Genomic DNA, 17946 nt, shown 5'->3' with positions numbered 1-17946 from the left:
ATCCTGATTGGTATTGAGGATTAGATGAGACAATGGATTGGAGAGAATGCAAAAAAGTAAGGTATTGTTATCAATTTTTTTAACAGGAAATCTTCTGTCTAGTTTCCAAGTGACAAACGTTAATAAATCAGTGTAAGTCCAATCCAGTGTTCTTGAAGTAAATTTAAAAATACCCCTAAAACTCCACACTGTTTTCAGTACTTCGCTGTTTCTTTTCTCCCCTCCTCCTTCTCCTCCTTCTCCCATTCTCCCTTTTCTTTATTTTACCAGTAAGTCTTTTCTATATTCCCAAAGGTAGTTCTCTGCTCAGCCTCCAAGCTCCCACAGTACTGTATTAATTGCATTGGGTTATCAGGATATTCATGACTTTGTCAGTCCCCAGAGACTGAGAGCAAAAGGCAAAGGAAGTGTGCTACAGCCTCAACGTCTGGCACGTTGTTAGGTGCTCAGTAATAGTTTGATGATAGATGAGGAAGAGCCATTCCCTTCACTGCCATGTAATTTTATCCCATCTTTTTATATTTTGCTGACACTACCTCTCACTGGTCACCAATGTTCTTTGTCAAATCCAGTGTCATCATCTTTGAATTCTAATGACACTAATTAATATAACCAACTACAAGTCTCTTAACCTTTGGCATTTGACAGATCCTAATTTCTCCACTACATCTTTATCTGTTTTTTCCTTCTTCCTCCCCTTTCCCCCAATTATCTGCTAGGACATTCCCATGAATCTTTAGCTTCTTCTCTGGAAAAGTATGTAGATAAAAGTGCTGCTCTCTACTTCCTAAACTTTAATAGCTTAGAGAACTCCTAAATCTATATTTTGATTCTTGGCTTCTCATTCTCTAGTTCCACTTCTCAAGTTGTACATTGTGCATTTTTAACTATTATATTTTCACATCAAATCTTACAAAAACTATACTCATTTTCTTCCCACCAACACCTCCATTCATTCCCTAATTCACTTGTGAATTTACTACAACTGAGTCAGACTGTCATGCTCTGCAAACTGTGTACAACTTTTTACCTCTACACTTGTGTCATACAGCTTCTTCTACCTGTAATGTCACCTTTCTTTATCATCCTCTCTAAATGCCTTATGTAATCTTCAAAGCCCAATTCAATTGCCATGTTTTGAGGTCTTCCTTGATCCTCACTGCTGGACATAATTCCTCCTCTCCTTTCCTGTAGAATTTGTCAGTACAACCCATATAAAACATACTTCCTGGCACCTTATATTGTAGTTTATCTCTCAATCAGTCTTATTTGCCCCTGTATGTAGCATAATCCCTTTGAAGAAGGACATGAGGCCCAGAGTTGGGAAACATCATACCTGGTGGCATTGTCCTTTGATTGACTGAAGATCTTTATTCAAGTTTAACAGTGAGTGTTTCTCCTTCATTCTATCATTTGCTAGTGATAATAATAATAGTTAAAAAGCCTTATGTAGTTATTATGTGATTTCACATTGAGAATTACTCTTTATTTCCCCACAGTTGAACTTTTGCTTCTGATGTTTTAAAACAAATAAATACCAAAAACCAAAAAGAAAATGAAGGGCCTTGAGCATTCAAGAGAGTGTGGGCTCACATGAGCAGAGAGAGGGTGTGGCAAGTGCATTGGGGCGGCTCCAGGAAGTAGGTGGGCATTGAACTTCTCTAGGAAAGGTCCTGCAGCCTAAATGACCCATCCAAGATGAAACATATTTGAGTTTGATCCACATCAACTTAGACATTTGAGGTTCCTGATTTGAAAAGACAAGAACAGTTGTGGTGGATGAGTTTCTAGGGAATGACTATTCTCAGCATCACAGGGGTGTTTGTGTTTGTTCATGGGTTATAAGGTCCACCTAAATTAGTGCAAAGGATCCTAGAATCTAAGTCTGGCCCTGGGAGTAGGGGAGAAGGAGTGTCCTGGCTTATACAATGGAATCCAACTCTAGCCAACAGGTTGAGGTTCAAGGACAGAATGCAGGTCGAGTGAAGACTTGGGAAGAAACCTGCTTAAACTTGTAGCTGAGTATGATTGGGGCAGGGTGGGGTAGACATCAGGGATGAGTGAGTAGAGTTTTTATTATGCATGCATTTCTTTGCTCTTGGTTCCTCTTTTATTCTCTTAGAGAGTTCATTCCTTCTTTTGCCTTCACCATTACCGCGGTCTGAGCAACTATATTTTTGGTCCTGACCACATTTCATATTGTCCAGAGATCATCATCATTTGGACGTTTCCTTTCATTCAAACACAACATATCCAGAACCAGTCTGAGTAATGAGCAACCTTCCTCTTTCATTTTGCTGAGATTATATCTGCTCCTACCAGGTAGAGAAGCAGTGTTACCAAGCTGATGTTCTTCTGAGCCTCCTGTTGCTGCGTGCTTAGTTCCAAGCCAAGTTACCTATTGTCCCTATAGCCCCTCTTAATGAACTTAGGGACTGGTCCCCCTCCTCTCTTCTTAGGTACTGCCCCAAATACTAGAACCTGCTATTATCACCAGCTCCTGCAAAATGGAGGAGTCACCTCTCAGTGTCCCCTGGATTCTAATTTCATGAAACACCATATACACCTTTTGATTTTTATAATAGGAAAAAGTTAAATTTTATTTTAAGTGGGAAAATTAAGGAGTTTGAAAAGATAAAATTCTTGGTGTTTTTAGACTTTAATTAGAGGTAGACTTAATCTTATTTAGGTGTATTTGTCTCTGCAACTTTTTTATTCTAGGAAACCATTGCTTTCAATAAATAAGTATTCTTATGAAGGGGATTTTTCTCTTTCTCCCTGCTCTCTCTGAGTCTCCCTGTCTCTTGGTCTCTCCCTCTTTCCCTGTTCTATGGAAAGATTATAGAAATGATTTACATTAGTACTAAAATCTGCTGCTGGTAATTTTTTTCTGTGCATATATTTTAGTTCTAGAAGGAAGTTTAGCAAAGACAGTTTGACCCAGGGATTCCACTTCAATGAGATTCTTCTAAGAACAAGGGACATTTTCAAAGGCTTATATCCAGAATATTCACTTCCAAGTTGCTTGTGATCATTACAAATGGAAACAATTCATGTCTAAAAATAGAAGAATACCTAAATAAATGATTATAGCCATGAAATATAATGCATCCATTAAAAATCCTATTTTTAAGACTATTTCATGATATGAAGGTAAGGAACACAATAAAAAACAAAAACAAAAAGCAGCTATTGAAACCGTTTGTACTATGGTCCAAAATGTATCCTTAAAAGTGTGATTGACTCTGTGTGGCATAAGTAACACACACACAAAATAAGTATAAACTAGCATTCCAGAATTTTAACTGGTTATCTGTCAGAGTGGGATTGTAGATAATTTTTATATTTTTCAAGTAATTTTATGTATTTTCAAAATGTTCTTCTAGGAACATGTATTATTTTATTCATTATTTACTTATTCAATAAACATAGTGACTGCGAGGTGCCAAGTACTCTGCTTTGTGCTGAGGAGATAATGTAAACAAGAGAGAACAGACATGCTCTTTGCTTTGCTCAGAGTTTATAATCCTTTAAAATTAGAAGGGAAAGTTTTTTAAAAAAATTGATTTCATTTGACACAGTAATTTCACTTCTGGGAATCTATCCTAAGAATATGAGCAGAAAACAAAAAAAAATTATCATACAGAAATGTATAGTAGTGTATTAATCATAGTAGAAATATATCTAGAAATGGCCTAGATACTCAACAGTAGGGGAATGCTTAAAGTAATGATAATACATTCATATAATAGAGTAATAGGAAGCCATTAAGATTATGTTATTGAAAAATTTTTAATGGCATGGGAAAATGTTATTAATATTTTCCATTAATATCAATAGAAAAAAGTAAGCTACAAAATTATAAAGAATCTGGCCTCTCTTATATAGTGTAATAGTCATAAGAGTGAAATTCAAATGTTAACAATTATTATTTTTGCATAGGACAGTAATGGCTGATTTGTATTTTTGCACCTACGCTTTTCATACTTCCTCAGTTTTCTGCAATGAACAGGTCTGCTTTCATTATTTAAGACTTGATTCAAAAGTTATTTGTGAAAGATTCAACAAACATACAAGAAGTAGCTTTCCATTTTCTCACAGCCTGCACTGGCATGATGGAGAAGGGAGAGATCATTCACAGGGAGAGAGCTTAAGGCTCCTTCCATTCTAAAACTGGAGAGAATGGATGGCCACAAATGCAGGGGAGCTACGTTCTTCAGAGGCCCTGAAGGGATTAATTCACTGTGTGCTCAAGAGGTGAGCAAGGAAATACGGAAGAAACACTGGGAGGACTTGGAGAGACAGCCCTGTCACCTAATTCCTAACTCTAGCTTGAACTCTAACCTTAAGCATGTCACTAATAGCATCCTTGTGTTGTATCTGTACACTAGGGACATGGAACATTTCTTGGTGTTGTTTCCCCCAGCTTTGGCACCAGAGATCCTCTGACGTCACTGAGCAGTGTTCACACAGGAGCAGGGTCCTGTCTATGGTTTGCCTGGAAAAAAACAGTGGAGCTTGAGATACCAGAGTCAAGGCAGCTCCCTGCCCAGTCTCCAGTGAAGACTTTGACCCTGACTCCTGCCTGCCCCTAACCTTCTAAGTTCCAAGGGAAAGAGCAAAGCTGTAAAGCATGTCATTTCTGCAGAAGTCAAAGCAGAAGAGCTGTCCACTGGTGCTCATACCGACTGACTATGCATGCATGGTCTCTTGAGCTCATGCATGGTCCCAGTGCAGTAAAAAAAATACCAGTTCTCCTTCTAATTTAGGATCATCAAGATAGCGTGTGAAAGGTACTAGTTCCACCGCACCTATATTCAGTTATATATCACACCGTGGGTTTTCTAAGTTAAGGGGGCTACTGTGAGGTAAAGGAGCAAGTCGGTGCAGAAAGATTTACAAGTGTTTACTTTTAGCAAACTGAATATCTGAAAACCAGAGTAGCATAAAAGATAATTTTACAAAAGAATTCATTTCACTACCACTTTGAGTAATTGGTTTCCTTCCACATTTAAAATATAATGGATTCACCATAAGTTGCCTTACACACAACATATTAAGCACATAAGAGCTGCATAAAGGGAGGTGTACACGGAGCTTAGAAGTTGGCATTTGGACACCGATGCAAAGGAAATGTAGCCTTCTCTGGTCTTAGAAGTGTTCATTCACTATAGAAGCTCAAATTGATTGCAAATCATAAACAACCTTACACAAAAGTTTGGGAATTTTTTTTGAAGATTTTTCCCTAGCTCCTTTTCTGAGTTTCTCAAATTCATTTATCTCAGCAAGGCCATCAAAGGACCCATTTTAAAATCACAGTGGCAGGTGTTTTAACCTACCTCCACGTGCCCTGTAAACATTTAACACTGATGCACACATAGATATACACATGAGATACCTAGGACACCCACAAAAAGTCAACACAAACAGAGCTGTGCTCTAATAATCATTTTCCCATCATGCCACCTGGGGGGCCATTCACTCCAGAGTGCTCACCCCACTGTTTGAGATGCCAATCTTTTCACATTCAATCAGCTTTTGAAACCCTAACCTGGTGGTTACAGGAAAGAAAGAGTTCTCAATTGTCTTTTCCAAGCATGTTTCTCTGTGGATACAAACAGGCTAAAAACATTGATCTCACTTAACAAGAGAGATTTAGAGAAACTCCTGGGTAAGCTCCCTATCTGTGGAATGCCTTAAGAATAGTGTAACTGCTTCTCACTCATGGAGGACAACTTCTAGCAGTGTAGAGGAAGCTGAATTAGAATCTGAGTATTTCACATCCAAATAATATTGGAATTTTGAGGTGGGAGCAGCAGGTTCCTGAATATTCAGGAAAAAATGAAAAATGATCAGTTCCGGCTAGGCATACTTAACACTGGAAGGCACCAAGATGCTGCCCCACAGAAGCAGGCCTGCAAGGGTTTAGAAAGTACCAGAGAGGAACCCACACCTTGGCCCAGCCCTGGGCATCCCCTTCAGGCTTTCAGGGAGAAAAGAAATACATGGAAAGGAGCAAAGCAGGAGTTGAAAGGAAAATGTCCGGGAGATGAGTGGCAAAGGGATGAAGAGAAGAGGGTTACATGAAGAAAAAAGGGTATTTTGTGAAGAAAGGAAGGGAGACTGGTGATGGGAGGAAAGAGGAAATAGAGTAGAAAAGAAGGAGACAAGACAAAGTCTCACCATCAACAGCTGTCTGTCAGTAAAAATCAACTTCAGCTTCAACCCCACACAACCCAACCCCACACCCCCAGAGCAAAGCCATGGTCCTCTGTGGTCATTTTTTCCCTTTTCCACAAAGGGAAGCTCACCTATCCAAGGCCACGGCTGTCATAGAGTAGATACTGGCAAAGACTGCCGCGATGGGGAAGAAGTTGTGGAACTTGCAATAGAACAGGCCGTAGTACCACTCGTTGTGGACAGCATAGGTGAAGTTCACCACTGTGTTGAACGCAGCCATGGAGGCCTCTGCGAAGGCCAAGTTCACCAGGAAATAATTGGTGACTGTCCTCATTCTCTTGTGGGCCAAGATGATCCACATCACCACAACGTTGCCCACCACAGAGGTCACCACGATGGCCGTGTAGGCAGCCGCCCAAAGGACAATTTGCCAGGCCGGCTGCACGAACTGGTTGGGCTCTGAGGTGTTGGTGGAGATGTTTGGGAAGGGGTCAGAGTCAACAGGGAGGACGTTATCCATTCCTCGGTTAAGTGGTTAAGCCGTTCTCTCTGTACCCGCACCCACTTTGCAGCAAGGTCCCGAGGCCAGCGCCTGGGGTCAGGGTCCTGCTTAACCAAGACAGAAGGGCTACAGGCTCCTTCTGGCAGACCTCTTCCGTGCAAGCAGGAGACTTGGAGCTCTGAAGATGATTGCTTGCTATCTTGCCTGCCCCTGGTGATACCGAATGCCTCCACATTCAAGGTCCAGGAAGCATTTGAGTTCAGAAATCTGGAGACCGCGTATCTTCTGCGCTGGGCTGAAAAAATGGGAGAGAAATTCCGTGGGTCACGTTTCCAGAAAGCAGGATACCCCCGCCTTTCAGCACCTGCTGCTGCTTACAACTCCTACCCCCACTGCCTGCAGCGAGGAAGGCAAAAAAGCTCTGTGCTTCATGAGTACTTGGGGGCACAAAGGGTGCTCGTCACAGCGCGACCCATAAAAGTTCTGAGTCTACGGCCGGAATTCTGGAGCTCCGTGTCCAGCTGGAAATTTTTCGCTTGTTTTCGCTGTCGCCCCTGCCGTAGCCCCTGCCGCCGCCACCTCCTGCAGCTTCTCAGGCGCCTCTTGGCTCGGGTCCTGCTAGGATTGGGAGTTAGCAGAGGAACCTCTGCAGGCTGCGCGCGAGGTTTATAAAGCCTGGCAGGATTGTTTTACCAGGAAGGGGCAGTACCTGGGCTGCGTACTCGCCAGTCCGGATGCGCAGCGCGGCAGCGTCGTCAGCTGTTGCCAGCTGTCTCACTCCAGCGTCGCATCCACCACGCCTTTTGCAGCTCCCTGTACCTGCTGTGGGAGTCTGCAAGTCGGACGCCCCACGCACTCCGCCAGGGGGCGCTAGGTAACCTCGGAGTAATTGCTCCAGCTGGGGTTGCGGCTGGAACCAAGGGGGAAAAGGAAAGGTTTGAGAATGAGCTGTAGTGATGCACACTGAACTTCCAGGGAGGGCAGCTCGGAGCGCTGCGACAGCTTTGCAGAGGCACCTGCCTGTGGCTGGGGAGTAGGGCAAGTGTTCGGGGCGACCTGCCAGAGCTACCCTGCGGCAGCGCTCAAGCCCGCGCTCCAGCCGGAGTGCACTGCGCGCTGGCTCTGGCGACTCTGGAGAAGCGAGACGGCAGGATGTCTGGTTTCCGGTTTCCGGAAAATAACTTTACTGAGGTCGTGTTTAGGAAACACCTCCAAATACCTACTTTCTTTCCCTGGCGGGCCGATTCCCCTAGGATGCAGGGATAAGCTCTAAGCTTTGGGGATATACACCCCAACCTCTTTGGTAGCTTGACTCCTTGCTCCACGAAAAACTCCAGCTGGGCTCTCCAGATGAGCCGCCCATACAGACAACTAGGACTGGGTTGCGTTCCCTGAGAAGCTTGGTGAGCGCAGGAGCCACCTATAAGCAGTGCGTCTCCCAGACGCGCGGCGCGGGGCTCTCTGCCAGCATCCACTGCGGCCTCGTGTTCGTTGCCTGGGGACCTGGCAGCCCCTGCCTCTATGCCTCCGGGCCTGCAGGCCACAGCGGGAACCTGCGTGACACAGTGGTGGTGGTAGTGGGGGGACTCTTCTACCTTCCCGCTTCCAGGTTTGCGTAGGGACTGGAGGGCAGGTCCGCCTTTTCTGTCTGCCTCCCATCCCTAACCCCTCCCTGGCCTAACCCCTCCCTGGCCACCCCTCCCTGGCGGGCTTCGAAGCCTAGTCTCCCAGTCCAAGGCCATTTCAAACGGCCGAGCTGGTACTAGGTATTGGAAGGACGTGGGAAGGGCTCGTGCGAACTGTTTTTAGAGAAGCCGAGATGGGCTGAGGTTTGGAGCCAGTGCCAGCCAGACTGCCAGATATGCGGTTCTGTGAGGACTCGAACCTTCGGAGCCTTTCTTGGGGGGCCATCTACCTTTCTGCCCGCGATCCACGCTTCACTGCGGGGACTCGGAACAGTTGGAAGCGGGCAGGAGGCTCGGGTAGACGCAAGCCCGCATTCTCTCGGGAGCCGCGTTTACGCATTAATCCTGCCTGCTTTCGCGCATCTCCGGCGAGTGCGTAAAGTGTGTCTCGGGGAGCTTTTTAAAGCTTAAAAATTTATTGCCGAGATTTAGGAAGAGCTAAAAGCGGATCCTGTCTCGGGGCGGGACATCTACTAGTTCACTGGTTTTTGTTTTTAGGGTTTTTTTTCTTTGAAGCCTGGAATTTTAGCATTATATGAACCGCACGTAACACTGCTGGTCCTCCGAGAGCCCCTAAACCCTGAGGAGAAAACTGCCATGAGGCCCTGAAGAGAACAGCGCCCCCCTCCCATATTTGAAGGGGACAGCAAAGGGAACGCCTCCTCTACTATCCTTGATCTCTCACAGTTGCTTCCACTACCTCTCAGAGACAGGGTGCATGTTGCGTGTCCACCTTTAATGTTTCCTCCCAAGCTGTGTAAAGCTATGTTTCTCTCTTTCTCCCTCTTCGGTGGAGGCAGGCTGACATTTTCTAAAGGAACTTTGCTCAGTGCTTAGGGGGAAAAAGAAAGTAAAGAAATTCTAAGCTAAAACATAAGGCTTTTTCCCTCTACCCTCCATCAGTAGAGCAAGTTGGTATCTTGAACAAGGTATTAGAATCTGGCAAGCACTTACAGTCTAGTGAAGGAGAAAGAGACAACTACACGAGCAGGCAGTACTACTGAGGCAGGGTAGTAATAAGTTAGGAAAATTCCCTGGCAAGTGGAATGAGGGAAACTGAGACAAAGTAGTCAAACAAGGCAGATCAATTAACAGCCTGCTAATACATCAAAAGATCTTATCTTCCTTAACCAAGGACACTTAGGAGCAGATGGTTTATACCTCTCCTCCCCAATTAGAGAGTAAGGAGCTTAAATCCCCCTGGTCAGGGAGATAGATAAGAGAGACCCTGTTAGTGCCATTTGTATCAGCCAAACCCCAGAGCAGATGAAGACCAGGGAATAAATAACAAAAACCCAATTAGAGCTAGACAAATTCAAGATAAAAGTAAAACAGTGAAATGACCAGAGAATGATTCCAAACTCCCTCTACATTCATTTAGATGCATCAGCATGTTGAAGAACACACCTGGAAAGATAGTGAATATTCTGTTGAGACCTTTCTCTGAGACCTCCCCTAAAACTCCCACCTTTAGAAAACAGGTAAGAACCCTAAGACAAAGAACCCAATGTGCACTCACCTTTGAGCATACCTGTGCCTCTCCTTTTCTCAGGTGCATACTTTTACTTTCTTTCTCCTAAGCTCCAAGGGTCCCCATAAGACTTGCAACCCGGGGAGAAGTGGGCAGTGGCAGCTTGTCCCAGGCTAAGCCCTTGTACTGTCTCTAAGGACTCTCCTTTGCCTCTGTAACGTGTTCTCTGAGTCCACGCAGCCCAGCATGGCTCACTCCTGTTACTGTGACTTCCTTACCAAAGTCCAGGCAGCTCAGTCTACACTCACTCCTGTTTCTGTGACCTTGCCTCTTTTGTCAAGCCTGTCCTTTGTTTCCCTGTCCTCAGCTTTAATAAGCACACTCTCAACATCACCTGGACTCCTGTCATGAAACCTTTCTTACATGAAGTCAAGAACCCACACATTCCAGACTGTGCTGGAGCAGACCTGCCTTGGACCCAGTCCCTTTCTGGTGAAGAGAAGTGGCGGGGAGGAGGGCACCTAATCTTGGCAATAAAGGAAATCAGGGAGGAGAGTAGAAAATTATATCAGTGGAGAAGCCTAGAGACTGTATTAAGGCTGAGGATGAAAAAGAGAATATTTCAGAGAGGTGTTTTAGATATTAAACCGTGTGACTCTGCTTAACATCCCAGGGATTGCTCACCTCACTTAGAGGGACGCCTACACTTCTTACTCTGGCCTTCAAGGGTCTGCATTCCTCACCCTGCCATGTGGATGAGGCTAGCGTGGGTGACTCTCCTCCCTGCTCCTGGTTCTTCATGGCAGGTACCCATGACCTAGAAATATATGACTTGCTAGAATTAATCTCTCTCTCTCTCTCTCTCTCTCTCTCTCTCGCACACACACACACCCCAGAGCATATTTATGATGGGTTCACATTAAGAAAAAAAGCCTCTGCCTTATAGTAGCCAAAGGTATCTCTTGGTTTAGACATATGCTCTGAGGAGGGACCTAATAGCATTGTCCCTTCTATAAAGCAGTGACTTTTTTCCCCACATAGGGATAACTTTTCACACTTATCTGTGTAGGTAAGATACCATATACACTTTTTTTTCCCTCCAAGAGCTGATATATTTTCCCTTATCCTTTTTTCCTTCCCTTTCCTTTCTACTGACCTCCCTCCTTGACATATAACACAGGCCCACCAGTATCAAAGGAAATTCTGTTGACAGGCTAGTATAAATCCTTTATTTGTCCAGACTCTTCCATACTATATAAAATAAATATAAACACACATGATACCCGTATATGTAACCCCATACAAATATAGGACTTTCACTACTGTTTGAATTTTGTGTTTCTCACTCAAAATGTTGTTTGGATGCCTCAGAGCCAACAGATCTAGATTTAACTCATTCTTTACAATGGCTAAATATTATTCTTATTTTATGGATGCACCATACACTCCATTTCATAATCATAAAAATTCACTCTGCTTCCCATCTTTGCTACTAAAGATGATGTTACAATAAACATTTTTACATGTGTCTCCATAGTCTGATGTTTTGTTTCTATGAGATAGGTTCTAAGGGGAATTTCTAGGTAATGCATTATATTTATATTTATGTGTGTGTGTGTGTGTGTGTGTGTGTGTGTGTATGTTGTATATTTCTATTTAATGTTGCCAGGTTGCCTTCCAAAAAGGGGTAACATGGTTACATTTCACTATCAATTAAATTACCCTCTATTCGAGTAGTAAGTATTAAAGGTCTTTTAGTTTTGTTAGTTTAAAACATGTAAAATAGATAACATTTCTAATACATAACTTTTTCTTCCAGGCTACTTGAGAATTTGAATTTCTTTTATGATTTTTTTGCTATATGGATTTTCCTTCCTATAAATTGTCTATTCACTTCTTTTGTCTCTTTTTCTGTTGGATATCATCCAGTTATTTATTTATTTATTTATTTACTTACTTACTTATTGTTCAAATACAGCTGTCTCCATTTTTCTGCTACCACTTTCTGTTATCTCCCACCTCCACCTCCCACCTTCAATCCTACCCCACTTTGACTTTGTCCATGGGTCCTTTATACTTATTCCTTGACAATCCGTCCTCTTCTTTCTCCCCATTATCCTGCTCCCCTCTAGTTACTGTCAGTTTGCTTTTTCTTTCAGTGTTGTTGGTTATATTTTTCTTGCCTGTTTGTTTTCTTGGGTAGATTCCACTTATGGGTGAGATCATACAGTATTTGCCTTTTACCCCCTGGTTTATTTTGCTTAGCATAATGCTCTCTAGTTCCATACATGCTGTCTGCTGTGTAGTATTCCACTGTGTAAATGTACCATAGTTTTTTGATCCACTCATTTCTTGATGGGCACCTAGGATGCTTCCAGCACTTGGCTATTGTAAATTGTGTTTCTATGAACACTGGGGTGCATAGATTCTTTTGCATTGGTGATTCAGGATTCTTAAGGTATAATCCCAGCAGTGGAATTGCTGGGTCAAAAGGCAGTTCCATTTTTAGCTTTTTGAGGAGGTTCCAAACTGTTTTCCACAGTGGCTGCACCAGTCTGCATTCCCACCAACAGTGTATAGGGTTCCCTTTTCTCCACAGCCTCGTCAGCACTTATTGTTTGTTGATTTGTTTATGATGACCATTCTGACTGGTGTGAAGTGGTATCTCACTGTGGTTTTAATTTGCATCTCTCTGTTGGCTAGTGATGCTGAGCATCCTTTCATATGTCTCTGGGCCCTGTGTATGTCTTCATTGGAGAAGTGTCTGTTCAGGTCCTTTGCCCATTTTTTCCTTGGATTGTTTGTCTTTCTGGAGTGGAGTCGTGTGAGTTCTTCACATATTTTGGAGATCAAACCTTGTCCGCGGGATCATTGGCAAATATATTTTCCCACACGGTTGGTTCCCTTTTCATTTTGCTGATGTTTTCTTTAGCTGTGCAGAAGCTTCTTATTCTGATAAAGTCCCATTTGTTTATACTTTCCTTTATGTCCTTTGCTCTAGGGGACATATCAGTGAAAATATTGCTGCTTGTGTGGAATACCTGAGTTTTCTGACTATATTTTCCTCTAGGACTTTTATGGTGTCGTGACTTATATTTAAATCTTTTATCCATCTTGAGTTTATTTTTGTGTGTGGTATAAGTTGGTGGTTGAATTTCATTTTTTTGCATGCAGCTGTCCAGCTGTCCCAACATCATTTGTTGAAGAGGCTATTTTTACTCCATTTTATGCTTCTGCCCCCTTTGTTGAATATTAATATACCACCCATACATGGGTTTATTTCTGGGCTCTCTATTCTGTTCCGTTGATCTATGTGTCTGTTCTTATGCCAGTACCAGACTGTTTTGATTTCACTGGCCTTGTAATATAGTTTCATGTCAGATATTGTGATCTCTACTAATTTGCTCTTCTTTCTCAAAAGTGCTGCAGCTATTCAGGGTCATCTATGGTTCCATAAAATTTTTTTAAATGTTTGTTCTATATCTGAGAAATACATCATTGGTATTTTAATAGGGATTGTGTTGAATCTATAAATTGCTTTGGGTAGTATGGACATCTTCATGATGTTAATTATTCCAATCCACAAACACGGTATATGCTTCCATTTATTTGCATCTTCCTTAATTTCTTTCTTCAATGTTGTGTAGTTTTCTGAGTACAGGTCTTTTACCTCCTTGGTTAAGTTTATTCCTAGGTATTTTATTTTTCTTGTTGCTACAGCAAATAGGATTTCTTTTCTGATTTCTGATTCTGATATTTCATTGTCGATGTACAAAAATGCCTTCAATTTCTGCATATTGACTTTATATCCCACTGTTTTGCCAAATTCCTTATCAGGTCAAGTAGTTTTTTGGAGTCTATGGGGTTTTCTATGTACACTATCATGTCATCTGGAAACAATGACAGTTTTACTTCCTCTTTTCCAATTTGGGTGCCTTTTATTTCTTTTTCTTGTCTGATTGCTATGCCTAGGACTTCCAATACTATGTTGAATAGAAGTGGTGAAAGTGGACAACCTTGTCTTGTTCCTGATCTTAGTGGGAAAGCTTTTTGTTTTTGCCTGTTGAGTATGATGCTGGTTGTAGTTTTTTCATATATGACCTTTATTATGTTGAGGTATGCCCCCTTTATTCCCACTTTGCTGAGTGATTTTATCATAAATGGATGCTGTACCTTATCGAATGCTTTTTCTGCATCTATTGATATGATCATGCGATTTTTGTCTTTACTTTTGTTTATGTGATGTATTATGTTTATTGATTAGTGATTATTGAAACCTCCTTGCATCCCTGGGACTAATCCCACTTGATTGTGGTGGATGATCTATTTAATGTATTGCTGGATGTGGTTTTCCAATATTTTGTTGAGGATTTTAGCATCTATGTTCATCAGTGATACTGGCCTGTAGTTTTCTTTCTTTGTTGTGTCTTTATCTGGTTTTGGGATTAGGATGATGTTGGCCTCAAAAAAGAGTTTGGGAGTCTTCTCTCTTCTTGGATTTTTTGCAATAGTCTGAGAAGGACAGGGGTTAGCGCTTCTTTAAATGTTTTGTAAAATTCTCCTGTGAAACTGTCCGGTCCAGGGCTTTTGTGTGCCGGGAGTTTTTTGATTACTGCTTCAGTTTCACCAGCTGTTTTCAGTCTGTTCAGGCTTTCTGCTTCTTCTTCATTCAGTATTCAGAGGTTATATTTTTTCTAGAAATTTGTCCATTTCATCAAGGTTTTCAAATTTCTTGGCATATAATTGTTCATAGTAGTTTCTGACAATCCTTTGTATTTCTGTGGTATCAGCTGTTATTTCTCCTCTTTCATTTCTGATATTATTTATTTGGGTCCTCTCCCTTTTTTTTTTCTTGATGAGTCTGCTTAAAGGCTTGCCAATTTTGTTTATCTTTTCAAAAAACCAGCTCCAGGGTTTGTTGATCCTTTGAATTGTTCTTTTAGTCTCTATGTCATTCAGTTCTGCTCTGATCTTGACTATTTCCTTCCTTCTACTCGCTTTGAGCTTTGTTTGTTGTTGTTTCTCCAGTTCTTGAAGATGTAGGGTTAGGTCATTTATTTGAAATGTTTCTATCTTTTTTAGGTAAGCCTGCATTGCTATGAACTTACCTCTTAGGACTGCCTTCGCTGTGTCCCATTAGGTGTTGGACTGTTGTATGTTCATTTTTATTTGTTTCCAGAAACTTTTTGATTTCTTCTTTGATCTCATTATTGACCCATTCATTGTTTAATAGCATGCTGCTCAGTCTCCATGATTTTGAATGGTGGTTCCTATCCCCCAGCTAATTGACTGAAGGTCACTCTGCCCACCATGTCTTGTGTGTTTTTGTGCAGGTACTGCAAGAACAAAACCACAAAGCCCAAGAAACAAGCCCACATCCGCAAAAATAACTGCCCCCTGCAATCCCACTATCAACAGTATTAATAAGGCTGCAAAGAGATTAAGACTATTATAAGAAAGGAGAGAAATAAACTATTAGTATAAAATCTAATGACAATATGCACAAACTTGCTGGACCTGAAATGAACATTAAAAAGCTATGCAGTAAAGAAAATATCACAAATCCTGGAGAAGAGCACAATGGATCTTGCCTTGGTAGCCTGTAGTATTTACTGCTTTTTTTTCTTTCTAATTCCGCCCCTGATAATGTGAGATGTTGACCCCATCTGACTTTCGGCAGTCCGTTAGAGACTTCCAGGAATCTACTGTCTTGGGCTGTCTCCTTCAATTGTTAATCTCTTCACTCTGCACCCAGCAGTCAGGTTTAGGCACCACAGGGCAGAGGAGAGTCCCTCCTGGGGGAAGGACTATTGTGTCCTCTCACATTGATGCCCTTCAGTGTAGTGATCTGCCTGAGCAAGATGGCTGCTTCTGTATGGGAGAGGAGTCAGCATGAGTATCCCACCAGTTATTCCCTCAGTTCTCTCCCCAAAGCCTCCTTACCCAATCTCCCCTCAGGTGTCTCTAGCCCACTGTGCCCCACCCCTGCTTTTGCTGGAGCCCAAGGTAAGTGGCTGCAAATAAAAATTTTTGCATTGACCCTTTAAACGGCTCTTTGTTGTTCCTGTTGCCCATCTCTCAGGGGGATCCAACTGGCTGTTTAAATATCCCTCTGGTGTTGCTGCCTGTGGGCACCCAGCCACACCTCTTGAGTCTCCACTGCACTCCTTACCAGTCAGGGTGTGCAAAAGCTGATTCTTCCATCTGTCTGAGGTTGTAAGGCTCCTCTCTCGCTATTGCTCAGTCATTTGTTCCAGGTGATTTCTCTGCAATTAAGTTGTAATTCCATATTGGTCTTGGGCGGAGGTCAGTGTGACTTCCATTCACTCTTCCACTGCCTTGAAAGTCTTCCAGTCATTTTTTTAATAAGTGTTGTTTGTATGTTATAGGTACAAACACTTTACTCATCATGAATGTTTGAAATATTTTTTTCTAATGTTTTATTTATTTCTTGATGTATGTATTCACCATAAAAACTTAAACAATTTTTTTTTTTAGCATTTGGGTTTTACTAGCATTTTGGTTTTTAAAAGTTTCCCTGAATCTTGGCTTTTCTCACATAGTCTCCTAGATATTTTTGGCAGTTTTTCATTGTTTTATTTTTTGCATTCACATCTTTAATTCATCTAGAGCTTGTTATTTTATATTATATAAAATTTTACTTTTTTTATATACAGTTAGCTAGTTTTCATAGCTCCATCCATTTTAGTAGGTAATTAAATAATTATTCTTGTCAGATTAAATTTTCAAATATATGTGATCTAATATATTCTACAGTATTTCCCATTGATCCATCTGTCTATTCCTATAGCAATACTACAAAAATCTCTTACCTTTCCTAGCCCCTTGTAGTTAGGTAGAGCCTAATGACTAATTCAGCCAATTGTTTTCAAGTGGAAAATATACATGTATGTGTTGTTTCCAGGCTGAAGCATAGAAGTGTGTGTGTATGTGTGTGTGTGTGTGTGTGTGTGTGAGAGAGAGAGAGAGAGAGAGAGAGATGTATGTATTCTTTCCTACTAAATCCCAAACAATGCAGCTGCAAGATGACAGGTTTTGATCACCTTGAATTTCTTAGTGGCTGTATAACATGAGCCCCCTGATAAATAGCATGAGCAAAAAGTAAACTTCTTGTTGTGTCAAGGCCCTAGGGTTTGAAGTTAATGTGTTATGTTCCATGATATAGCTTATTTAAACTAATACAGGAATAAAATATTCTGATATCTGGTAAGGCAAGTTCACTGAAGTACTCATTTAATCTTTTCTTACCTTTTTTGGGGCACCATATTTAGGTTTTAATTCAATATTTAAAAATCCAAACTGCATACTATTCTAATTGGAACTGACTAGAATTTAATTTTGACAGAATTGAAATTTTTTATATTAAGTTTTTCTATTGAAGAATATGGTATGATTTTCCAATTCTTCAAATATTGTTTATGCCTTTCAAAAAGATTTTATGATTTTGCCTAAAATATATCCAGTCTTTCAATTAAATTTATTTTCACTGTATATTGTAGTTTTTATTTCTATTGTAAGTAAAATATTTCCTTTTTTTAAACCTAGGTCAAAGAAAATCTATTCACTTCTGTGTGTATATATTTGTATATATGATGAGGTCTGCGCAGAAAGTATCCAGCCATGTTATATGGAAAAGGACATTTTTTGAAGAAGATACAAGATACAAGAAACGTTATACATAGGACAATGACAGCTCAATTCCCTTCAAAGTAGGCACCTTGGAAACTTACACAGTTCTCCCAATTGCCATCAGTTGCCCTGTCGTATTTTCCTGAATCTCCTGGATGGTCTGAAGTCCTGTCCCTTTCAAAGGTGGGTTTTAGTTTTTGGAAAATCCAGAAAAGTTGCCAAGCACCAAATCAGGGCTGTAGGGTGTCTGAGTCACCTGGATGATTTGATGTTTCACCAAAAAACTCTGCATGAGATGTGTTGCACGAGCAGAGGCATTGTTGGGATGAAGCTGCCAGTGAACAGTTGTCCATAGCTGTGGCCTTCTGAATCATCAGAACAGTTTAAATGGCAGAATGTTCAAGCTTAATGCAAAATTTCATAGAGATTCGTTGTTCTATTCGCGCAGTCATTTTCAG

The 17946-nt window shown here is 41.4% G+C and overlaps 1 protein-coding gene across 1 annotated transcript in view; it reads right to left on the bottom strand.

Annotated features, from left to right (window-relative positions):
• Nucleotides 1–6744, bottom strand: part of TACR1 (tachykinin receptor 1) — a 142652-nt gene extending 135908 nt beyond the window's left edge. Inside the window, exon 1 of the mRNA XM_054593549.1 lies at nt 6312–6744. Within this exon, the coding sequence (XP_054449524.1) occupies nt 6312–6700 (389 nt within the window). The 5' untranslated portion in view covers nt 6701–6744. The remainder of the gene's footprint in view (nt 1–6311) is intronic.
• Between the last annotated feature and the right edge of the window lie 11202 nt (nt 6745–17946).

Source organism: Pteronotus mesoamericanus, unplaced genomic scaffold (assembly GCF_021234165.1).
Source record: "Pteronotus mesoamericanus isolate MK-2021 breed Mesoamerican mustached bat unplaced genomic scaffold, CSHL_Meso_final scaffold_45, whole genome shotgun sequence".
Lineage (NCBI taxonomy): Eukaryota > Metazoa > Chordata > Mammalia > Chiroptera > Mormoopidae > Pteronotus > Pteronotus mesoamericanus.
This window is presented reverse-complemented; position numbering and strand designations above follow the sequence as displayed.